A 24,143-nucleotide genomic window follows, 5' to 3' on the forward strand; every position below is an offset into this window, starting at 1 on the left:
GGTTCGCTGGTTGGGATCCCTGGTGCGAACCTACATACCACTTATCAAGCCATGCTGTGGCAGGCATCCCACATATAAAGTGGAAGCAGATGGGCACTGATGTTAGCTCAGGGCCAATCTTCCAAACAAAAAAAAAAAAGAAAGAAAAAGAAAAGAAAAGTAAAACAAATCTGACTTCAGACAGAGCCAGCGGCATCATGATTAACAGTTACCACGGGCTGAGCCCTCAGTGTCAGGTACACTGTGTTTACATTAGCTAGCTCACTCACTCCTCCCAAAAAGCAGGCAAAGTAGATACCAATTATCATTATAACCTATTAAACATCAGGAACCCAAAGCTCTGGGAAATCAGGCTTATTCTGAGAGTAAAACTGCCCTATAGGCATTGTTTCGTGCTAAGTACTGTCCAGGTCTTGAGGATTCTACCCAACCCCGCCTCTGGCCCCGCCCCCTCGGCCCCAGGTCCCGCCCCGTTTCCCCAGCCCTCGCTGTGCTCTCGGCCCCGCCCCCGCCCCACCCCGGCCCCGGCCGCTGCCCTCACCTGGGCCGCCCCGTGGCCGAGAGGAGCGGTGCCTGCAGTGCCGGCTGTGGCCGCCGGGGGGCAGCCGCGCGGCTCGGGCCTGACCGCTCTGGGCCGCGCTCCTCGCTCGCCCTCGGACTCGGCTCGGGCTGCCAGCGGCCGCTCTGCCCGCGCCCAGCGCCGACTCGCCGGGCTCCCAGCGCCGGACCCAGCCCCTCGGCTCCCCGGGGCCGGACCGAGGCCGCCAGCAGCGCCGCGGGGTGTGGGGCGGACCCAGGAGATGAAATGACAACGACAACCCTCCAGGTACCTCGGCGCGGCCCGGCCCGGCTTGCGGAGGCGGAAGGAGGCGCGGCGGGGCCTGCGGGCCGGCGGGCGGCCTTTCGGAGCCCGGCCTCGCGGCCCCCGCCCCGCCACCCTGTCGCCGTCTCCGCCCGTTTCTCTTTTCTCGCGCTCGGAGCCGAGGGCCGCCTCCCGTCCAGAACGCCCCCCAGTTCCCCTGTGCCCCCGGCCAGGCCGAGCCCCGAGGCCGCTGCGGGCCGCCGGCGCCCCGGGATCGCCCGGCGTGAGCCTCACCCGGGCCTCGCAGGCGCCGCCCGGGGAGCTCGGGCCGCGCGCCCTCCCGCCGCCTCCTGCCTCCCTGCCAACAACCCCCCGCTCCTCCCCCGGTCTCCGATTTCCTCTACTCGGCCAACGACCCTTCATTCATTCCCTAGATTGTGCAGGGTGGTGCTGGGGTGGCGCCGCCCGGATGCATGACCGACCCTCCCTCCGGGTGCTGCCAGTCCTGCTGGGCCGGAAGATGTAAACATGCTCAGGCCTCAGACCTGGGTTTGAGTCTCCACTCTCCCACTCACTAGCATGTGACCTTGGGCTAGCTACTTGATCTTGGAGCCGCGGGTATCCTGTCAGTAAATTGGGGTAATATAGGGACGTTGTGACAGTGGCTCTAGATGGAGCAGTTCAGGTAAAGCATTCTTAACACTGTGTCTGCTACATAGTAAGTGCTCAATAAGTGATGGCAGATACAGTGCTTCCGGGAGTTAGGCAAGATGTCATGGAAGAAGGGGCATTTGGCCAGACCGTCAAAGGATGGGTAGCATTCAGATACCTGGAGGCGGAGGAGGTATGGTTACTCTAGGTGGAGGAAAAAGGAGTAAGAGAAGCATAAAGAATAAATTGTGGTCCTAGGTTAGGAATTATCTGGACTTCAAAGCCAGACCCCAGCGTCCACCAGCAGAAGCTCTGCTCTGTTATCAGAGGGGTCAGCACACATGGCCTGCAGATCGTACCTGCCTGGCTTTTGTATGGCCTGTAAACTAAGAATGTTTTTTTACATTTTTTTTTAAACAGCTTTATTAAGATATAACTCACATACCATACAATTCACTCACTTAAAGTGTACAGTTCAGTGCTTTTAGTATATTCACAGAGTTTTGCAACCATCACCACAGTCACTTTTAGAACATTTTCATCACCCAGAAAAGAAACCCTGCACCCTTTAGCCGTCACGCTCCAATCCCTCTGTCCCTCCCGGCCCTAGGTAACCACTAATCTACTTTCTGTCCCTGTGGATTTGCCTGTTCTGGGCAGTTCATATAAGTGGAATCATATAACATGTCCTATGAGACTGGCTCCTTTGACTTAACATAATGTCATATGTTTTCACATTTTTAAGTGGCTAGCAAAAAAGGATATTTTGTGATACATGAAAATCTTGAAATTCAAATTTCAGTGTCTATAAATAAAGTTTTATTGGAACACATTCCCCCTCATTCGTTTACATATTGTCTGTGGCTGCTTTTGGGCTACAAAGGCAGAGTTGAGTAGTTGCTACAGAGATTGTATAGCCAGGAAAATCTAAAATATGTACTGTCTGGTCCTTTACAGAAAGTTTGCCAGCTCCTCTCTCAGCACATCCTCTCTACCCTACTTATTCTTTCATCCTCATCCTTTGCTATACCTGTTACTAGAGATGTGGCAGGACTGGCAGTTTTGTCACTGTACGCTCTTGTTATGCAAAACTGTTCCTCTTCAAATTGTAACTGAGGCCCCTTGCATGCGAAAAACTGTGCATGGTTGCCAGAAAGATCTTATTGTGCTCTTAGGTGCATTAATTGAGTATCTAGAAGGAGGGGAAGAGATGGGTCTGCTCTGCCATGTAGGAGGGGCAGAGCATATCTGGAGTATTGTTCTGAGCTCCACCTTTCAAAAGGACAGACCCCACAACCAGAGGCACTCACAACTAGAATATACAACTATAAACCGAGGGGCTTCAGGGAGAAGAAGAAAAAAAAGAAGAGGAGGAAGATTGGCAATAGATGTCAGCTCAGGTGCCAGTCTTTAAAAAAAAAAAAAAAAAAAAAAAGGACAGACCCCAGCAAGAAGGCATCTAAAGTGAAAAAGTCCAAGGAACTGGAGTTATTTGTTCTGGAAAAGAAAAGCCACCAGGGACGGAAGCAGCCCCTTTCATGTCTTCCCTGAAGGGTGGTCGTGGGGGAGAAAGTAGACACATGAAGCTTGTGTTTAAGCTTGTCATCCAAGAAGGTTCAGGGCTCCCGGCCTTTCTCTGTTTGTAGGTAGTGGAGGGAGCTGAAGCTTGAAAATAATAGCCAGCACTCTTTCTCCTTTTCTTGGCTCTTCAACCTGATGAGTTCATTCAACATCAGCCTGGCCCAACCGAGCCCAGTCTGTTAGTTTTGTAGTGTTATCTGTGTCTGTCTTTCTGAGATTTCTTATTTTCAGATGAGGATGGGCTACACAAATGCCCGGGCCCTGCCAAGAGCTGGTCAGGAGGTTTATTGTTTGCTGAGGACGGAACTGTGTGTCTGTAGTGAGCTCTGCCTGCCTGGCGTCTAGTGCTGCCTCAGCTTGAGGAGGGTGATTCTGCTAACGCTTCCTGGGTTCGTGAAGCCATGGTTTCTAAAACTGGATATGTAGGAGTGGGGCAGCTGCTTGAGAGGTCCAGCATGCCTGAAGTTCAGTCTAGAACAGGCCTCCAGGATTTATGAGATTCACAAAGACACTCTCACAAAGTTCTCAGAGGGTTCCAGAGGACAGGTCCCCTCAACTGGCAGCACATGTATGCCTCTGGAGTAAGCAAGCACTTGTCTTTTTTTTTTTGAGGAAGATTAGCCCTGAGCTAACTACTGCCAATCCTCCTCTTTTTGCTGAGGAAGACTGGCCCTGAGCTAACATCCATGCCCATCTTCCTCTACTTTATGCATGGGACGCCTAGCACAGCATGGCTTTTGCCCAGCGGTGCCATGTCTGCACCCGGGATCTGAACCGGCGAACCCCGGGCCACCGAAAGCAGAACGTGCGAACTTAACTGCTGTGCCACCGGACCAGCCTGCAAGCACTTTTTTACTGGAGTTACTGGTATATTGACCCAGGGTTTAAGCATCCCCTTCCTAGGGATCAACTTTAGGAAAACTGTCTTCTCCTTTCATCCTAGAGTAGTGAGGTGGGCCAGGAGAAGGAGGTAGGGATCCCTTTGAGTCCGTCTCATAGAAACTCTCAGATCGATGAAGGACTTTCCTAGTTGGCTGGCTCTTCTCTGGTGCTCGACGTCAGGTGTGGTTTCTGGCTTCCATGCTGAGCAACACAGCAACCACTTGGTTCCAGTGTTTCCTCTTTTACAGGCTCTGAGTCCAGATCCGTTTCTCTTTCCCTTGAGGCCATGGAACAGAAAGTGAACTCCCCTTGAGCCCTAACCTGAGATATTTGATCAGGTTTCCACTTGGTGAAATCCAGAGTGAGGACTGAGAAGGAGATTGCTTTTAACTGTATGAGCATATTTTGAAGAGGGATGGCTATCTTTTAAATCTTCCTTTTAAGGACTTTCTAGTTGATATTGGAAAAGTAGGTCAACATAATGATCTGTGACTGACAAATCCACAGGCCTGGCAATGTCTGTCAGTGTATCCTGCTGCCTGAGACCCCAAGGGCTTTCTGGGTCTCTTGGGAAGCACTGAGTTATTTGCTTTGCCTTTCCAGAAAGCCATTGATCTGGTGACGAAAGCCACAGAAGAGGATAAAGCCAAGAATTACGAGGAGGCGCTCCGGCTCTACCAGCATGCCGTGGAGTATTTCCTACACGCTATCAAATGTGAGTCACACACGGGCTCTTCCCCAGCCACAGGTCCCCTTCAAGAGGACGGTGGGCACATGGGGGCTCAGAGGGACCCTTCTCTGGTTCCCCTTTTGCAGATGAGGCACACAGCGACAAGGCCAAGGAGAGTATTCGAGCCAAGTGCATGCAGTACCTAGACCGGGCAGAGAAGCTGAAGGATTATTTACGAAACAAAGAGAAGCACAGCAAGAAGCCAGTCAAAGAGAATCAGAGTGAGAGCAAGGGGTGAGTACAGGAATGGAGGGCCGGCCAGGTTCCCCACCAGCATGGGCCGTTTTCCTGTGTCGCTGTCATTCTTGGTGCTAATGCTGCCTTAGACTTCCACGGTGTAATAGTGGTAATGCCCACAACTGCTTTCATCAAGCACTTCCCAGAATGCTTCCATGTATGTCATCTCATTGAGTCCGCACAGAAAAGCTGTGGGTGAGATGGGGAGCCAGCATGGAGGTTATGAGCCTTGGACTCTGCAGCCAGGCTCTCAGGGTATGACCTGGTTCTGCCACCTCCTAGTCATGTGACCTTGGATGAGTGCCATGATGACCTGCCCCCCGCCCCCCGCCCCCCGCCCCATGCTCCTCATCTGTTGGAGGAGGAAGATAATGGGACTTCCCTCCTCGTGTTGCTCCAAGGAGCAAATGAGATGATGTGGGTAAAGTCCTGAGAATCAAGCTTGCTGTGCAGTAAGGATTAAATAAATGTCAGCTGCTGTTGTCAGAGTTTTCATCTTCATCTGATGGATGTGGCTGTAGACTCAGAGAGGCTCAGAGATTGCCAGGGTCCCAGAACTGGTACTTGATGGGATCTGGACCCGCACCCAGGGCTTCTGTTTCATACTTCAAAGCCAGCATTCCCTCCATAGCCTCTCACCTCACATCTGTGGTTTGCCCACTGTGGAGATTCCAGTTAGCTGAGCACAAAGGCCAGTGGTGTCCTGGAGGTGGGGGAGGGTCCCCAGCAGGAGGGTCATGGAGTAGGAGAGAGGGGTGCTGTGTCAGCTGCCTCACCAGAGGTGAGAGGCTCTGCTCCTGGGTGGAGAGGATGCACCGTGTTTAGATTCCCCAGAGTAGGAGATATACCGAGGAAGGGGCAGAAGGCCAAGCATCTCCAGGACGGCTGGAAGAGTTCTGAGGGTAGTACATCACTTATGTCCAGATAGGGACCTGTCTTGGGGGAGACCAGAGACTGTGTTGCTTTTTCAGGTGCTCCCCTTTATACTTAAGGTTCACCTCTTCTCTGAGTCATAGCCTCTTGCTGTCTGATTTTAAGTCTGTATGAAAGGTGAGTGACAGCTCCAATTACTTGCCCTGCTGCTCTTGAAGTCCAGCCAAAGCACATGTCCCTCACTAGCCTTGTAGAGAGGACACACGTCTCTCTTCTTATTCCCTTTGTGAAGAAACAAGGATGGGTTATGAGTATTTCCTGGAGGATCCAGAGGGAAGTGCTGGTAACATGTGGCGCTAACATCCCTGAGCTACGTGTTTGCGGGTCTCTCAGCACTGTTAAGCGAGGAAAGCATCCCTTGCCCACTGTGCTGGCAGCCAGAGCCTGGCCTTGCCCTGAGAGCCTCTTTGCCAGCTGCCTCTTGCTCTAGCCTGTCGTCTTCTGTCTCCTTTCCCAGCAGTGATAGTGACAGTGAAGGGGATAATCCAGAGAAAAAGAAATTGCAGGAACAACTGATGGGTAAGAGGCTGGAGGCTCCGTGGCAGTGGCAGGGGGATGTGGTGGGGGCCCCATGGTGGGTCGGCTCAGGCTCATCCATCAGGCTCCGGGTTGAAGGCTCTGCATCTTCGTGCAGGTGCTGTCGTGATGGAGAAGCCCAACATTCGGTGGAGTGATGTGGCCGGGCTGGAGGGGGCCAAGGAGGCCCTCAAAGAAGCTGTTATTTTGCCAATTAAATTCCCACACTTGTTCACAGGTAAGAGTTGAGCTGCTTTAGGCCCAGATATAAAAATATCGGGCTTCCAAGGGAGCCCGGGGTTCCCACCCTGAGGTGTCTAGGAACAGGTGGCGACTCGGCTAGGACCAAGCTCTCAGCAGGTATTTAGTTCCCTTTACTCCTAGAGTCAGTTGTCTTGCAGAACTAGTCCTTTCTGACTATTTACAGTGACTAAGATTTTATTTTTTTCCTTTTTCTCCCCAAAGCCCCCCGGTACACAGTTGTATATTCTTTGTTGTGGGTCCTTCTATTTGTGGCATGTGGGATGCTGCCTCAGCGTGGTTTGATGGGCAGTGCCACGTCCGCGCCCAGGATTCGAACCAACGAAACACTGGGCCGCCTGCAGCAGAGCGCGCGACCTTAACCGCTCGGCCACGGGACCAGCCCCCCCTCTGCTTTTTTCTGTTCCCTTTCCCCTCTCAAGAGGAAGCTCACTTCAGTTTACTCTTTCTCGTAGGCAAGCGTACCCCTTGGCGAGGGATACTGCTCTTTGGACCCCCTGGCACAGGGAAGTCTTACCTCGCCAAAGCGGTGGCAACAGAGGCCAACAACTCCACCTTCTTCTCTGTGTCGTCCTCAGACCTGATGTCTAAGTGGTTGGGGGAGAGTGAGAAGTAAGTCAGCTGCCAGCTCCTGCTCTGCTGGCAGTGCCAGCAGCTGCTCGTGGTCCAGCTCCCCTGCCCTTGGAGTCACCTTCCAGAGGAGCCGCTGTTGGATGTCAGGGAGAAGTAGTCAGGAGAGGGGTATCTTGCCAGCTTCTTGGGTGGGACACCATCCTGACAAACAGCTGAAATTGAAAGGGAACTAGGCAGAGTTGAGTCTTCATGAAGGGAAGAGAAAGGCCCTCACAATAATTGGGTACCAGGTGAGTGTCCTCTGTGGAGACTTTACATAGTTAACTGTTCCCCATACTGACTCCATTTTGCAGATGATGAAACTGAGGCTGAGAGGAAGGGAAGTGACTTGTCCTAAGTCCAGAGCTAAGGAATGGGGCTGCCAGGATTTGAAGCTGATGCCAAGGCTTGCTCTTCCTCTTGGTATAGTGCTGCCAGAGGATTTGTTGCCACCATGTTTTCTGAAATCAAGCATGACTGTAGTCTCGACCTCCTCATGGGAAGGGCGAGAGGAGAGAAGTGGTGACTGGGACCCTGACTGGGCATGTCTGTGGGTGTCTGGATCCCAACCCCATTTCTCACCTTCACAGGCTAGTCAAGAACCTGTTTGAGCTGGCCAGGCAGCACAAGCCCTCCATCATCTTCATCGACGAGGTGGATTCCCTCTGCGGCTCCCGCAATGAAAATGAGAGCGAGGCTGCCCGAAGGATCAAAACAGAGTTCTTGGTCCAGATGCAGGGTGCGTGCCAGTCCCAGGTCCCCTCCGTGGTTCTCCTTCCACCTAAGGCCAGCCCAGGGCTTCGTTATTAGCTGTGGCTGGAGTTAGTTCTCCTTAGGGTAGAGGGAAGTATCAGAGAAGCAGTTCGCAGCTCCATCTCCTCAGGTGGTCATTGTGGAGAGGTTACTGCAGCCTCTGCGCCCCTCCTGGGGCAGGCAGGCCTGTAGGGCTCTTTGCCCCAGTGAAGCCAGTTGGGGCCCTGCTGGTGGTTGCACAGGGATGGCGCTAGTTCAGGACACAAAGCCTCTGAGTCCTTCCCGCAGGTTCTGACTGATCCTTGCAGGTGTTCTGGGTCAGCGTCTGTTCCCTTTCTCCACAGGGGTGGGGAATAACAACGATGGGACTCTGGTTCTTGGTGCCACAAACATCCCGTGGGTATTGGATTCAGCCATTAGAAGGAGGTGAGTCTTCCCCAGTAAGAGGTCTTTCTCCAGCCACGGTCAACCTGCTGCTGGCAGTCGGGTGCAGCCTGACCCCTTTTCTCTGGAGGCTTCTCCGTGTCTGCACAGTGAGCAGAGCCCTTAGTGAAGCGGCTTCTGGAGGGCCCACTGCCCCTCTCCATTGAGACCATTCCGCCATCTGCTCCCAAGTGCCCCCATGTGCTTGGCTCTCTAGGTTTGAAAAGCGAATTTACATCCCGTTGCCGGAGGAGGCTGCCCGCGCCCAGATGTTCCGGTTGCATCTGGGGAGCACTCCCCACAACCTCACGGATGCCAACATCCAGGAGCTGGCCCGGAAGACGGAAGGCTACTCTGGTGCAGACATCAGTGTCATCGTGCGTGACTCCCTCATGCAGCCTGTTAGAAAAGTACAGTCAGCAACACACTTCAAAAAGGTGAGTGCACCGGCAATGATGGCTTAGAAAGTGTCACAGGAAAGGGGGTAGCGGCTTTTTTTTGCCAGCTCCCCTGCTGCTCAGGTGACACATCTTGGGTCTCCTGGGGAACCAAGGGCAAGTGCAAAGTGAGCCCCCTGGCTCTAGGGGCTGGGTTGCACCTGCTCTCCCCGTCCCTGCAGTTCTCCTTGCTTGAGTGTGACTGTCTCAGACTGTGTGAAATTAGAGGACAAGGCACCATGCTAGTCACCTCTGCCACCCCCGCAGTCAGCACGGTGCTGTTGTGCATGGTGGACGCTACTCATTGTGTGAAAGGGGTGGGTACCAAATCACACACTGTAAGGAGGACCTCCATTCACGCAGCAGATCTCTGCCAAGTGTCTGCTGAGGGTCTTCTAAGTGCCTGGCACTGTTCTAGGTGCTGGGGAGACATTCGTGACAATAGCAGACAAAAATTCCTGCCCTCCAGGACCCTCCTTCCTGGTAGGGAGACAGACAACAAACAAGTAAAGACTCGCTTCCTGGAGGGTCATGAGGGAGAAGAGAGCAGGGGCGGGAGGTCTGGTGTTTCCTAGGTTTGGAGCGGGGAGGGCAGGTTGCACCCTTAAAGGACAGACCACACAGGGTGACATTTGAGTGAAGAGTTGGGGATGTTTGGGGGAATGTTGCTAATGGAGCAGACTTCGGTTGGAAAAACATTTTTGATGTCACTGCGTTCATGGTGAGATTTAATGAAGTTAATGAGGAATAGGAAGATATCAAGGCATTTTGGGCCATAAATTGAGATTTTGGAAAACCATAGCTGGAATAGCACGCTAACCACCTCTGACCTCTGAATCAGACTTGGAACAACTTTGACTACCCAGCCTGAGAGCTTTGAAGGAGCCATCCCTCCTCAGACTGATGGCCTAGAAACCCAGGCATTCCTTCTTACTCTACCATTACCTTCTCTTCAGGACTCAGAAATTTGAGGTGTCCTGCCCCTTCCCCAAACAGTGAGGGGCAGCCCCTCCAGCCAGTCAAACTACTGTTTCATTTCAGGTCTGTGGCCCTTCCCGCACCAACCCTAGCATTATGATTGATGACCTCCTGACCCCATGCTCACCAGGGGACCCAGGAGCCATGGAGATGACTTGGATGGATGTCCCTAGTGACAAACTCTTAGAGCCTGTGGTTTGCATGGTAAGTGGCCAGCTGGGAGAGAGAACTGCACAGAACCCAGAAGACTGGGGGCTTGAGTTCAAGAGTAAAAATAAGCGGCTCTCCTCTGTCCTGGGCTGTTGTGGCTCCTTCTGAACAGAGAATGGCCTTTGGAGCTCTTGGTAGCTGGGGCTCCTGCCATTGACCTCACTGGGGGCCGGGGATGGAGGCCATATTATTAGCATTTTATTTTCTTCAGCAAGAAGAGTAAAGGCCAGATGAAGTGACTACATGATTCCATGGCTTTGGTTTATTTTGTACACAGAAATAAATATATGTCGGCATGGTTTGATTTGATGCATTTGCACAGGCAGCTTCTCACCTGATTAGTCTTGACCTCTCCTTATCCTAGTCTTGCCCTTTCTGTGTGGCAAGTGTCTGCCATTGTGGCTGGCCTGGTGGGCGTGCAGTTAGAAAGAGTTTCTTGCGGGAGTTAACAGATGATGGGAGCTTAGATTCTTTCAGACCAGAAGTAGGCCTGTCTAGAAGTGACATGAGCTGCCTCAGGAGGGAAGAGTGTCCCTGTCACGGGAGGCATTTAGGCAGAAGTCAGGCAGCCATAGGGAGTTCTGCACTTGGGACCAGGGGTGACCTCGAAGGCAGGCCTCTGCCTGGGTCTGCGATGCGATGAGGCTGAGGACCTGGAGCCGGCTCCTCCTCAGCTGCACGCTCTTGTCTTTGCAGTCGGACATGCTCCGGTCTTTGGCCACCACTCGGCCTACCGTGAATGCAGAGGACCTCCTGAAAGTGAAGAAATTCTCAGAGGACTTTGGACAGGAGAGTTAAAAGCTTCTTCACTCGGGTGAAGGTGGGAGGTTGATTGGGGTAAATCCACAGCATGCCCCATGTCGGTGGCCGGACAGGGGTCCAGGGCTTGTCCTAAAGTCACTACAGCGTCCCCTCTGCTGTTTGGCCGCCAGCCGGGGAGCAGGAAGGAAGGGCCCCCCCCGGCCGCAGAGACGCAGAAGCACACTGGGCACCTGGTGGAATACTGGCTCTTCCTCCTCCTTCCTCCTCCTCCTCTTCTGGATGCTTGCCAACTCCTTGTCCTGCCCCTCCATGGTTTTTTTTTAAATCGTTTTTGTTCCCCTAAATTAATGCTGCTTGGATTTTCGTCTTGTTTCTAAATAAAGTTAAAATCTCCGGGAAGCATCAAGGAGTGGGAGCAGCCCGTGCTGTGGGGCTGGTGCTGCAGACCTTCAGAAGGCCTTGCCGTCCCCACGGCCGTTCCTCCTAGACCCGAGGTTTGCTCCTTGTGAATGGAATGGCTGATACCCTGGATCTCCAGCCCAAGCTTCGCCTGCAAAGGCTGAGAATCAAGCCAAGCCATTCGTACCCTCCTAGGTCGGCATCCCGAGCCCTGTGTCCTCCATGCGGGAGGAGAGGATGGATTTTGTGAGCACAAAGCTGTGTAGATCAGAACGAGTGAAGGCAACCAGGCGGTCTCGCGGCTGCCTTTTCTTCCCTGTGAATGTGAGAACACTGAACCCAGCCACTGCCCCCGGGTCCCTGTCCTGGAAATGGGCTAATAAATCCTTTTCCCTTCTTGAGCCACCTGAGTGATCTCATCTTTGATTCTTGTCTAGGGCCCTTTGAAGGCCTCACTTGCTTCCAGTGGAAAGACCCTTTGGTTTTCTCTCTGCTCTGCTCTTCAGCAGAGTAGCAAGTAGGGATGTTGCCAGCTGCTGCACTTCCCAGGCCTGTTCTCCAGTCAGGTTCTCGAGACCTTTCTTCCCCCAAGGCCTCAGAAGTGTGGCCAGGGGTGTTTATGGCACCTGGTCAGTTCTTGTCCAGCCACCAGATCAGAGGCTACAAACTGGGAGGGCTGGGGCCAGATATGGCTGGTAGTTGTGTTTGGTTTGGTCTGCTGCCAACATTTAAAAGTCAAGAGTTTATGTAAAGATTCACATTTCTTCAGGTAATCCTGGGCCTGCACCCGCATGAGGCGACCTATCCAGCTACAGCTGAGCAGGGGCTGCCCTGTCCAGAAGGGGAACATGCTCTCTAGCTTACCTGTCTCCATGTGGACTGCTTCACTTGTTTGTATTTCCTGCCAAGCCCCTCTGGCCATTTGAATTTGTGACCCCTGTTAGTGAGACACCCAAGGCTCCAGAGCTGGCAGCCCTGGAAATGCTGTCTGATGGGCAGCAGAAGCAGTAGAAGCTGTCACATGTTGACCACAAGCATATGAATGCACAGAAAAGGCCTGGCCCTCAGTGCTTCTAGCTGTCCTCCCCCTCCAGAAACCAGTATTATTCCTATCTTCAAACCCCGTTGGTCCAGAACTGATTATGTGGCCAACTTGTAGGCCATTTTAGCCTTACCCCAGTGGTGTTTCTTTGATCTGATTAGGAGCATCTGCTGAATTGAGCCAACTTTGCTTGGTTCCTTGAAGGCCTGGGCCCTGTGCTCCTCTCCAGTGCTGATGAGTTAGCTCCCCTCTCAGTACCTGGAGCATCAGCGGGCTTGACCTGCAAATGATACTTATGCAGCAACTGTGGCTGGAATCTTTGTCCCTCACTCAGGAATTCCCACAGACTTCTTGGTTAGTCATGTGACCTCACCCACCAATTAGTGTTTGTAAATGCTGGACTAACAGCTGTCCCCTGCTTGTACTGCTTGATGTTAGTTAGCTGTGTTTTTTAATTCTACCTCCAGGTACCTTTACTTGAATCAGGTCCTTGCTTCTTGTTTTTTGAACCTTCCTCATTTCTGCTTGAACACCTTGACAGGTCAGAGGGGTTAACAGAAACTTTAGGGCTGTGATTCATCCTCATAGTTCTAGTGACAGCTTTCACAGGTGCCCTGCCTTTCCATTTCTCTCTCTATGCCACCAGTGACAGGGTGAATCAATGTCCCGTTCACTAATGAGGCTGAACAAACAGGCTGACGCCTCACCATCTATGGTAAACATGGCTAATATATGCAGAGGAATTTCCTGCCCTAAATGCTTAATCTGAAATTCACTTCTTCCCTACCTGGGGTTTCTGTTCTAAACCTGCCTACATTGGCTTTCACTGTGGAAGTTGACTTCTAAAACTTTTATTAGCTCAAGATGCTGATTTGTGTTTGTGGTTTTGTGACTGATATATCTGCCTGAGGTGGAAGAAATTTTCCTTATTGGAAATGTGAGGATTTGTTGCCTTTGGGCTGTAGTGTCTTGAGCTAGCTGACCAAATCCTTCCTCCAATGTGGATTTGGTTACACCAGTAATTCTCACATATTCTCAGCAAGATAGTCTCAGGCTTTCTCCGAGGTCCATTCTGAGCAATCACTTACTCTTGGGCCTCTGGGTCAAAAAGCTGCAGGCATATGCTACTGATCTCTATTACAAAGGCATTACTAAGGGATGTTAATCTCAGAGCACTGTAAGGAAGCATCAGAATGTTCTGGTGCCACCCTGCAGGAGCTTCTGGACATTGTCCAAGGGAAAGGAGGCTCCTTGAATTCTAATTTTCATAAGGACCCATGTTTTCAGTATAAATGAGCGCTTTCTAGAGACTTCCCCAATAGTTGGGTCTTCAACCTCACCTCGGGGCACTGCCGCGTCCTGTTCCTCTCCAACATTTAATGCACACACAGCCAGTTCACTTTTGCTTGGCCTCACAGGCCCCCAGACTTGGCCCGTTTAGAGAAAGCCATAGAGGACAGTGGGTCTCTGTGTTCCTTTAATTAACTGCTGTTTAAAGCACATTTTCTCTAAACAACTTACTGGACTTACTACGTAAGTACTTGGATTTTGAGGACTTTGTTTGGTAAGAGAACCTGTGTTGCAAAACTCGGCATAAAAATGAGGTAAGACAAGTATGTAAAGAAATGAGTTCCTTCACCTCTTGACAAAGCTTGACAGTGTCTTAAGGCTAAACATTGGCCAGCATGATGCTAATTTATTTTTCCAAAATAAGTGTGGTGACCAGGAAGCACAAGTTCTGCTTTCTGTTTCTGTTCTGATTGTGACAGAAAGAGGCTCATTGCTCCTTCTCAACTGTCACCCCTCCCCTAGCCGTGCTCCATGGCCTCCTCCCAAAGAATGGCCAGGTACCAGCTGCCCAAGAGATCTCAGCAGAAAAATCTTCCCCAGCTCTGTTAAAGGGGGAAGGCAAAAGCTGGAGACCTACTAAACTGTATCTGAACCTGTTAAAATGTGTGGGCGCTCATTTACAGTAGTATTGTCATTAAACACTTCCATGGACCGGGGCCATTCTGTCCTGTGTTTTACTCTCACAAGGACACTGGTGTCCAAGGCAAAGGAGACACTCTGCAGGTAAGACACACCACAAGCCCTTTGTAAAAAGAAGTCAGTGAAGACAGTCAACCACCTTAACCTTCATTCTTAAACACAGCTTTCAGATATTTTGGAACCACCTTATTATCAAATCTTGGCTTTGAGAAGAAATTACACAAGTCTTAAGAAATGTCTACTGAGGGCCTGGCCCGGTGGTACAGTGGTTAAGCACACATGTTCTGCTTCGGCAGCCTGGGGTTTGCCGGTTCGGATCCCGGGTGAGGACACGGCACCGCTTGGCAAGCCATGCTGTGGTAGGCATCCCCACATACAAAGTAGATAAGGATGGGCACGGATGTTATCTCAGGGCCAGTATTCCTCAGCAAAAAGAGGAAGATGGACAGCAGATGTTAGCTCAGGGCTAATCTTCCTCAAAAAAGAAAGAAAGAAAGAAAGAAATGTCTACTGAGAATGGCTATTTATTTGCCTCACTTATCTCCATACAAAATTGCCAGGAAATGTTCACTCCTTTAGGGAAGTTATTTTTCTTCTCAAGTTGAAGGCACTATTTTTTGTTCATAGTTCATTTCAGGGCAAACACTTTAAACATCTTCCTCCATCTCAGTTTGCCATGCTTTGGAAGTTTATTGTTTTCTGTTAGAGCCAAGCCAATACCAGTCGATCCCAAGTCAGACATGCCCAGCTGAAATGTTTTTGTCTTGGTTTTCAGAATCCTCAGATGCAGCAGGAAAGCTTTAGTCATTCACTTCCATCCAGTGGATGTTTGTAAATGTCCTGCTGTCCATTTTGTCAATGAACAGGCAGCCTTGCAAGTGGTCCATTTCATGCTGGATGATGCGGGCTGCCCACCCACTCGCCTGCCACACCACCTGCTCTCCTCTAGGATCCAGCCCTGCAAAGGAAGTGACAGCCTGGGTAAGGACATGCTGAACTGCATCACTGTCAACCTCCCTACCCTCTCCCTGTCCCTGGCTGTTCTATTCACAGGAGGCAGCATCAGAAGGGAATGTTGACAGCAGCCCCTGTCCTTCCTGTAAATGATGCCTCAACTCTGCCGATTACCAAGTATTCAACCTGGTTCCCAACTCTGACAGTTCGGTTGCTGGGCCACTACGGGGCTGAAATGAGAAATGATCTTCCCAAGGTGCTTCCCCTCTGAACACTCCCGGCGCTTCTGAAATATTGCTGTTTGCTTTCAATTCCTAACAAAGCATTTCAGCTTGGTACAACATAAAATAGTGGGATACCGTCGACTTTCTGACCCTCTTAGACTAAGTGCCTTGCTCAAGAGGAACAATCATCCCAACTCCAGCAAAGGACCACATTCGGCAAAACATCCTGTGGTACGACAGACCGGGGATGGCTGCCTCATTATCCTGGACTGGGCAAAACTGGGTCCCACTTTTCACTCCACCATGACAAATCTAATTAGAACAGAAGTGTGTGTGTGTTAGAGACAGAAAGACACAGAGCGAACAAGAGGGTAGAGCAGAGGACCGAGTGTGAACTAACAGTGGGACTGGGTCCCTCACCCCTGTGCCCCACTTGAGCTGGCTCTGCTCTCACAGGAGCCTCTTTCCCCATCCCAATCTGTCGGGCCTGAACCCCCTCCGCTCCCGGGTCCTGCCCTTTCTTCATGCCAGGAGGCTCCGCTGGTCAGCCGTCAACGTGTCTACACCTTAACTGGACTTCGCAGAAACCATTTCGTGGGATCCGAGGCCGCCGCCTCCACAGACGGAAGAGATGAACGCGCTTACCCAGCCACCCCAGGGCCCTCGCGGCCCCGCACCTGAGATCTGCACGGCCTGGAAGCGGGGCACGTAGGCCAGGAAGCCGGCGACGCTCTCGCAGCCCTCGGGGAAAGTAACCAGGCGGCTGTCCAGCACCCGCAGGCTGGGGTTCACGAACACGCGCAGGGGGAAGGGCTCCATCTGCCGGGCCTCGCGCAGGCGCGGCGCGCAGGCGCGGCACAGCGCCTCGGGGAACTCCAAGGCCAGCACCTGCAGCGGCACCCCCAGCTGCGGCGCGCTCAGGCCCACGCAGCGCTGGCGCCGCATCACCTGTACCAGCCGCTGCACCAGCCGCTGCAGCTCCGGCCCCGCCAGCTGTGCCGGCTCTACCGGGGCTGCCACGGCCCGCAGCGCCGGGTCCCCGACCTGGCACACACGCGAGTAGGGCGGCTCAGGCGCTCCCTGCACCAGACGCCGCAGGTAGCGCCAGTAGGAGCGCCGGCGCGCTGGGCCCTCGAGGCCGTCCCAGGCAGGCGTGGAGCTGCAGGCCCGGGCGCTGCCGCCCGCCGCCCCCTCTCTCCACAGGAGGGTCGGCCCCGTGCAGCGACGCGCCCTCGCCTGCAGCGACCCCAGCAGCAGGCCGACCCCCAGCAGGCCCATGGTGCGCCCAAGCGGAGCCACCCACCGGCGTCCCTCGCCGGCCTCCGTAGCCGAGGCTTCCGCCGCCAGGGACGCCGGGAAGCGTAGTTCCCACGCGCCTCCCGGGGGCGCTGGCACCGCCCACACTGCGCAGCCCGCCTCTCGGTGACGTCAGTCAGCTTTATTATTGAATTCCATTTCTTATCGTACAATCAGCCTTTTACAAGCAGCACTCGGAGGTTCCCCCTTCGGTCTCCTCTCCTGAATCCCTCGGCAGCCTCTCCCCTGGGACGCACTCGCGCTTTCCGAGGCCTCCACACCCGCGGCGGCGCTCCTTCCCAGCGGGCCCTGCCGGGAGCCCGGCGCCCGAGCCCGGGGACCGCGCCGGTCGGCGGCGGGAAGGCCCGTCAGGGGCCCGCACCGGGCGCGTCGGGCGGCAGCGGCTCCGCCGACCCAGGCTCCTCCTCCTGCCCCGCCTCAGGGGAGGCCGGAGTGGCAGGCTCGAGGCGCGGCTCCTCGGCGGGGAGTGCTGGGGCCGGGGCTGGGAGTTCGGGCACCAGCTCCTTCTCGTCTAGACAGAAGACCGTCTCTCTCTTGGGCAGGATGAAGGCGAGAGGCTCCTGGACGACGCTGACGTCCACGTGCCCGAGGTTTCCGTACTTGGAGAGCTGAGTGGGTGGAACGCCTGACCCATGGTAGGGAAAGGGAATGGAAAAAACGTTTAATAAGTTAAAATACTGATGTCACAGGAAAGAAAAAACACTTAGAGGAAGTTCAGACACAGCTACCATATTTCAACACAAAATTCATCTTTATGATATGGGACAGGAAGCTATACTGTCAAGTGAGACTTTGAAGGTGATCTGGAACAGCACAGTGTAGGGCGGATGGAGTAAGAACCCGAGAACCAAGGCAGGCACCGGTTCCCCGTGACAGGCCCAAGGCAGAAGCTGGGGGAAAGCGGAGAGCAGCCGCTCTGCTGGTGCCATCGCTGGCCCACTGCCCTTGGAGCAGTGCTTCCCACGCCCCCTTCACAGGCGCAGAGAGAGAGGGCACAGGGAACTGAAGACAGTTTGGGATAAGTATTTTTAAAACACCTCTAAACATTTCATATAAATAGAATCATACAATCTGTGGTTCTTCTGTGACTGGCTTCTTCCATTTAGCCAGGTATTCACACATATTGTATGATTTCATTTGAAATGTCCAGAAAAGGCAAATCTATTGCAACAAAAAGTAGATCAGGGGCTGGCCCAATTGCATAGCAGTTAAGGTCATGCTGTCAGCTTTGGTGGCCCGCCCGGCTTGGCTGGTTCAGATCCTGGACGCAGACCTAAGCACCACTTAATCAAGCCACGCTATGGCAGGCATCTCATATATAAAAAAGTAAAGGAAGATGGGCACAGATATTAGCTCAGGGCCAATCTTCCTCAGCTAAAAGAGGAGGACTGATGGTGGATGTTAGCTCAGGGCTAATCTTCCTCAAAACAAAACAAAACAAAAAAGAAAATAGACCAGTGGTTGCCAGGGGCTAAGGGTGGGATTGGGGAATGACTACAGATGGGCATGAGAGATCTTTTTGGGGTGATGGAAATGTTCCAAAACTGGATGGTGGTAATGGTGCACACCTCTGTACACTTAATACCAAAGAATGAATTTTACAAATGGGTGAATTATTTAGTATATGAATTATATCAATAAAGCAGTTTAAAAAAATCTTTTCTTCTCCTTTCTCTTACCTAAGGTCTGTGCTATCTGAGCTGGTGGAAAAAGGACTTGGAGACAGCGATTTAAATAAGGAACCAGGTCTTCCAGGAAGACAGTGCAGAACTGGACGAAAATCTCTTGCTCCCCACTGCTGAAGGCAGCCTCTTCAGCACGATGGAAGGCCAGGATTATTTTGGTTACCTAAGAGACAAGGACACCATCAATCACTGGGGTAGTCTATCACCATCAGTAGTGCATGAAACTAAGCACAAATGTGCATCCCTCAAGTTTTCACGAAGAAAGGAGTTCCAAACAGTACATTATATCACTATCTTGTTTAAATTCAGACTTGTGGTCAATCTCCAGAGTGCTGCCACTTCATTGGTGTATTTCTGACCCAACTTGTTTCATTAATGGAACAGTGTCCAGTTCCAGTGGAAGAGCATCATGAAATTATACAGAGACTACACTGTGCTTGACTCCCATGGGAGATGGACTAGAACTATATTGGATCCAGGAAAATGAAGCAAATCTCTAAAAGGTTTCCACTGAGTAAGGCCTTTGAGGTTACAGGAAGCTAGGACCACTAGAAAATTGTAAAGAAGAAAACAGCTGGAAAGAAAGTTCCATATATAAATAACAGAGCAGCCTACGTGACATTACAGACAGGAGTCACAGTCACAGGGTTAAGAATAGACTCAGGTGCTGGACATCCTGGGTTCAAGTCCCAGTTGTGCCACTTAGTGGTTCTGTGACTTGCAAATGATTATTTAAGTACTCCATGCCCTCTGTGCCTCAGTTTCTTCATCTAAAGTAGGGCCAACAACAGGACCTACTTCATAGGGTTGTGATGATCAAGTCTTAATACATGTAAAATATGATGAATGCTACCTGGCACAAAGTAAGTTCTACATAAATATTAGCTGATTAGTATTATCTGAATTCCATTGACTCTAAAAAGTGTCAGTGCTCATGCTTTCTTGCTCTTTCTTACAGGAGAACATCAATAGAAAGATTTTATACAACTACATCACAACTGCCACTTGGCTGACGATTTATAAGATGTCATCCATTTTAAGAAGCATCCCCATATATAAAGATTTAAATGTGTAGAAAATGTGCACCATACTAGGATATTAGTAGTGGTAGTACTGTTACTTGTGTTAGGCAGAATTCTCAGACGGCTTTTGTGATTCCCGCCCCTTGCTATCCACTCCTTTTTGTAATCTCCTCCCCTTGAGTGCAGACACAATCTGTGGCTTGTTTCTAACCAACAGAGTATGGCACAAAGGTGAAGGATTTTGCAGATGTAATTAAAGTCCCTAATCAGTTAACTCTGAATTAATCAAGAGGGAGATTATCCTAGGTAGGCCTGACTTAATCAGATGAGCCTCTTAAAGGAGGGTTGAGAACATCCCTAAAAGAGACTCAGGAAGGAGGGATGTCTCCTGTTGGCCTTGAAGAATCAAAAAGCCACAACATGAACTGCCTATGGAGTGGGGCGGCCTCTAGGTGCTGAAGGCCTAGTCCTACAACTGTAAGGAACAGAAATCAGCCAAAGTGAATGAGCTTAAGAGGGGACCCCGAGCTCCAGATGAGACCACAGCTTGGCTGACACTGATTGTAATCTTGTGAGCAGAGCACCCAGTTTGCTGTGCCTGGACTCCTGACACACAGAAACTGGACATGAGGGGCTGGCCCCATGGCCAAGTGGTTAAGTTCGTGCATTCCACTTCGGCGGCCCAGGGTTTTGCTGGTTTGGATCCTGGGCGTGGGCATGGCACCGCTCATCAAGCCATGCTGAGGTGGCGTCCCACATAGCTCAACCAGAGACACTCACAACTAGGATATACAACTATGTACTGGGGAACTTTGGGGAGAAGAAGAAAAAGAAGAAGAAGATTGGCAACAGATGTTAGGTCAGGTGCCAATCTAAAAACAAAACAACACTGGAAATGATAAATGTATGTTGTTTTAAGCTGCTATGGTTGTGCAAGTTTGTCATGCAGCAATAGAAAACTAATACATTACTGAATTGTTACTACAGGTGAGCCACTGCTAGGTCCCATGCAGGGGGACTAACCAGAGCGTCTCAACCAGAAAAATCCCTAAACCTCTCTAAGTCAGCAGGCACCACTGTCACAGGAACTGGGTTATTACAAAAGTCTGGCCACCTGTTACCAAGGAAGGTCCCAGTAGAGAGCCAACAGCATGTGCTCACCTTGGCAAGGGCATCCTCCAGGGTCCCAGTCACATCCTGTGCCAGGGCCACAGGGCAGCAAAGGCGCAGATCATTGAAGGCGACCAGAATATTATTGAGAAAGCAGGCAAGGGGTGGAAAATCTAAAAGCACCATGGGCGGCTGCAGGGTTCCTGGCTGAGTGACTGGCACAGCAGCAGGCAGGTTACTGCTGCCCAGGATGGCTGGAGCCAGGATGAGGGTGTAGGAGTTCATTTCATCCTGGAACTTCTCCACTGCTTCCTGAATTGCTTTCTGGAAAGTGCTAATGGCCACCCGCTGGAAAACTGGAGCCAACTGGCCCCGGAAATCAGCCCCCACCCGGCTGAAGGACAGCCCAAAGTACATGCACTGGCCCAGCAGAGAGTCCAGGCGGCCGCCTATCCCCCGGTGAAGGTCAGTTTCCAGCACCTGCAGGAACTGTGAGACTTTCTGCAGCACCCAGCCATGGAAGATGGCACTCTCATTCACAGTGTGCTCCCCCATGGCAGGGGGGAGCAAAGGGTCCTCATCTGAGAAGATGGCACGGTACTGGGTGATGATATCGAACAGATGGACACGGCAGGCCTCGATGGTTTTTGTGATGTGGAAATAGGGATCCTCATTGGGGATCGCAGTCAGGATGGAACGGAGCCAAGCATCTCGGGCCTGAAGAAACTTCACCCTCAACTCAGCCTCGGTGAAGACATCCATGCGCCGCAGGAAGCCAATGACACGGAGGCAGGCAGGGAGCTGGATGTTGGTCCTCAGTTGCTGGATCAGCTGGGTCAACATCAGCTGCATGGACTGGCGCACTTCGTTCACAATGCCCTGACAATAAAGGGGGTGAGTCACACTACACACACATAGGGAAAGACACTCCCTGGAACCCATTCCACTAACCCTGACTATTGCAGACCAATATTCCCACTGGTTTCCTGACACACAAAGTAGATTCTCTAAAGCTGATGCATACAGGTTCACTAACAAAGATCTGGTTCACTGTGGCTGCAGGCCCTGCTGGTTCTCCTGCCTCACTTGCTTCCTGACGCTTTCCCCCTGCTTGCTGCAATCCAGTCACACTGGATGTCTTTGTATTTCTTAAACATTCCAACTTCTTCCCTCCTCAGCCCTCTGTACTTATTCTTTCCACTTTCTGGTTTGCTCTCTCCCCACATCTTCTTGTGGTTGGCACCTTCTCATCACCTGTGTCACAGCATAAATGTTAGCTCTCCAGAAGAGCCTTTCCTGACCACTCTACCCAGAGTAACCCACCCTAGTCTCTTCTACCACATTCTCTGGTTTATTTTCTTCAGACACGACTATCTGAAAGCATCATACTATTTATTCACTCATTTGCCAATAGTCGGGTTACACTGATGAGAGCCAGGACCTCATCTGCTTTGTTCACATTGTATCCCGAGCACTGAGATTAGTGCTTGGCACACGATTAACATTTATCAGTTGAACAATTGAGTGAATGCACCTCATATGTTCAAGCCTGCCTTGCTGGCAGAAACTGATGTGAAACTGCAGGGAGTTGCCCTAAGTCTTCTGCCTAAAGTTTCGGTGATGACCACAGAATTACTGATTACAAGCACGTCAGTTTGAGTCCTCTCTGGGCAAGCTGGCTACCTGGATGACAGGGATGGAAGAGTATTTCCTTTCCAGTCGGCGGACGTAGGATGCAAGCTCCAGGGCCTCTTCATAATAGCTGTTCCGAACACAGGTGTCCATGAGCTGAGGAATCTCCAGGATTTCCAAGATTTCTGTATGCCGGTTTAGAGTCAGGGTGTTCATCCGTCGATTTGAGCTGATCTCCTCAGCCTCTTTCACAAAGTTCCTAGTAACAGTCAGGAGAATGTTGGTTGCTCACTGCTCTGCACCCAAACCTTAGCTACAGTTACCAAGCGTTTAATATGAACTGGGCACTGGGCTGGATGATTTATCTGATTTAATCTTCACACCAAATTTTTGAGGTAAATACTACTACTCTTGAGGAAACTTTAATCCCAGAGAGATTAAGCAACTTGTCCAAGATCACACAACTAATAAGTGATAAAAAGATCTGAACCTAGATCTGCCACTTAACTAGCTGTGGCAACTAATTAGGCTCTCTGAACTGTTTCCTCATTGGTAAAATAGCAGTAGGAACCACCTCATAAGGATGTGAGGATTAAATGAGATGATATGTATAAAGCATTCAACACAGAACCTGACACAGAGTAAATGTTCCTTTAATAAAAGCTGTTATTATTTTGGTAATAATGCACTGAACTAGCCTACAAGCTACAGCCTTACCCCCAGTTCCCTCAGCCTCTTAATCTCCTATGCTATCGTTCAACCTTAGTTCCCACCACAGGCTCCATTTCTTCATAATTGCAGAGACCGGCTTTATGAAGTCCCCTATTTATTCTAGGCGGGTGGAAGGGTACAAAAGCTGTTGTCAAATATCCAAAGACCCAAAAGAAAAGAAACTTTTACCATGAAAGGCTGGGAGGCAGAATTAGGGATAATGGACTGAAGATCTAGGGAGGCAGAAGATGGATCAAAAAGGAGGGATTTTTTTTGATAATTTTTGCTGCCCCCAAATGGGAGCATTTCCTTGTCAGCTTCCTATTAATGAGTTTTGGAGCAGGTGACCTCTGGTCTGAGCTGTGTGTGTACATATATATTTACACAAACATGCACATATGTTAAGATGACAATTGTAAAGCGTTAACTATGTCAGACCCAAGGATAAGGGCTTTGCATGGATTCTCTTGGTTTAGTGCTCACAACACCTATGGGGGAAGGAGGTGCTGCTGGGTTCCAATTCTGACTTCGAAACTTACTAGCTGTGCCCTTGGACAGTCACCTCTGAGTCTTAACTTCCTCATACATAAAATGAGAATAACAGTACCTGCCTCGAAGGCTGTTGTGAAGTTTAAATGGATTAAGAAAATGCTCACAGCAGAGCCTGACACGTAGTAAGCGCCACTTAAGTGTTAGCTATTTCTATCATCATAAATGTCAGCTATTAGAGTCGTTAAAAGCCCCTTTAGCGCCGGGCCCGCCGCACCTGCAGCTCTGCTGGAAGCTGGGCAAGCGGTCGAGCAGGCGGCCGAGCGACGCCTCCACGTCGCCGAAGAGACGGTGGATGCGCTCGGTGCACTCGGCGCCGCGGATGAAGGTCTTGTAGTTGGCGAAGGCCAAGTCGCGCGTCTGCTGCAGCAGCTGCGCCCGCTCCTCCGCCAGGCGCTCGGGCTCGCGCCGCAGCCGCTCCAGCTCCGAGCCGCTCAACTCCCGGAGGTAGCGGCCCACATCGGGCCGCTCACGCCAGTGGGCCTCCGGGAAGCGGTCCCGGAACAGCGAGGCCAGGAGTCCTTCATCCTCCACCTCCCCGAGAGCCGCTACAGTGGCTGTCGTCGTGGCCGAGGTCGTAGCCGACGATGGGACAGTCGCCGTCGCTGCCATGTTCCCGACAGCAGCGTCACTTCCCCTCCGGCCCAGCGGGGGCGCTGGCTCCAAATCTAGGACCGGAAGCAAGAGGGACACACTTCCGGTCTCTATGGTTTCTCATCCGGGCCAGCTTTCTAACCCCGA

General features: G+C 51.6%; 2 protein-coding genes and 1 long non-coding RNA gene across 6 annotated transcripts; 2 read left to right on the top strand and 1 right to left on the bottom strand.

Annotated features, from left to right (window-relative positions):
- The first annotated feature begins 516 nt into the window (after positions 1-516).
- VPS4A (vacuolar protein sorting 4 homolog A) lies at positions 517-11,568 on the top strand. 2 transcript variants are annotated; one of them, XM_044760720.2, is made up of 11 exons: positions 517-826; positions 4,520-4,631; positions 4,733-4,880; positions 6,274-6,335; positions 6,451-6,570; positions 7,049-7,205; positions 7,796-7,944; positions 8,303-8,384; positions 8,599-8,818; positions 9,860-10,000; positions 10,703-11,568. In XM_044760720.2, the coding sequence occupies exons 1-11, from the start codon at positions 806-808 to the stop codon at positions 10,802-10,804; spliced, it is 1,314 nt and encodes a 437-aa protein (XP_044616655.1). In that variant the 5' UTR covers positions 517-805; the 3' UTR covers positions 10,805-11,568. The 2 variants fall into 2 exon arrangements, with proteins under 2 accessions (XP_044616655.1, XP_044616656.1); XM_044760721.2 differs by having other exon boundaries at positions 555-826; positions 6,277-6,335.
- Positions 11,569-14,704: 3,136 nt separating this feature from the next.
- COG8 (component of oligomeric golgi complex 8) lies at positions 14,705-24,076 on the bottom strand. 3 transcript variants are annotated; one of them, XM_044760716.2, is made up of 6 exons: positions 23,620-24,076; positions 22,194-22,401; positions 20,562-21,389; positions 18,373-18,541; positions 17,142-17,318; positions 14,705-15,156 (listed from the first exon to the last, which is right to left on the bottom strand). In XM_044760716.2, the coding sequence occupies exons 1-6, from the start codon at positions 24,012-24,014 to the stop codon at positions 14,999-15,001; spliced, it is 1,935 nt and encodes a 644-aa protein (XP_044616651.1). In that variant the 5' UTR covers positions 24,015-24,076; the 3' UTR covers positions 14,705-14,998. The 3 variants fall into 3 exon arrangements, with proteins under 3 accessions (XP_044616651.1, XP_044616652.1, XP_044616650.1); XM_044760715.2 differs by lacking the exon at positions 14,705-15,156 and having other exon boundaries at positions 16,797-17,318; XM_044760717.2 differs by lacking the exons at positions 17,142-17,318; positions 18,373-18,541 and having other exon boundaries at positions 23,620-24,053.
- Positions 17,191-20,323, top strand: LOC139042396 (uncharacterized). The gene is made up of 3 exons (XR_011499122.1): positions 17,191-17,328; positions 18,378-19,241; positions 19,337-20,323. It is a non-coding gene; the product is annotated as an uncharacterized lncRNA (long non-coding RNA).
- Positions 24,077-24,143: the final 67 nt, after the last annotated feature.

Source organism: Equus asinus, chromosome 28, assembly GCF_041296235.1.
Source record: "Equus asinus isolate D_3611 breed Donkey chromosome 28, EquAss-T2T_v2, whole genome shotgun sequence".
Classification (NCBI taxonomy): Eukaryota; Metazoa; Chordata; class Mammalia; order Perissodactyla; family Equidae; genus Equus; species Equus asinus.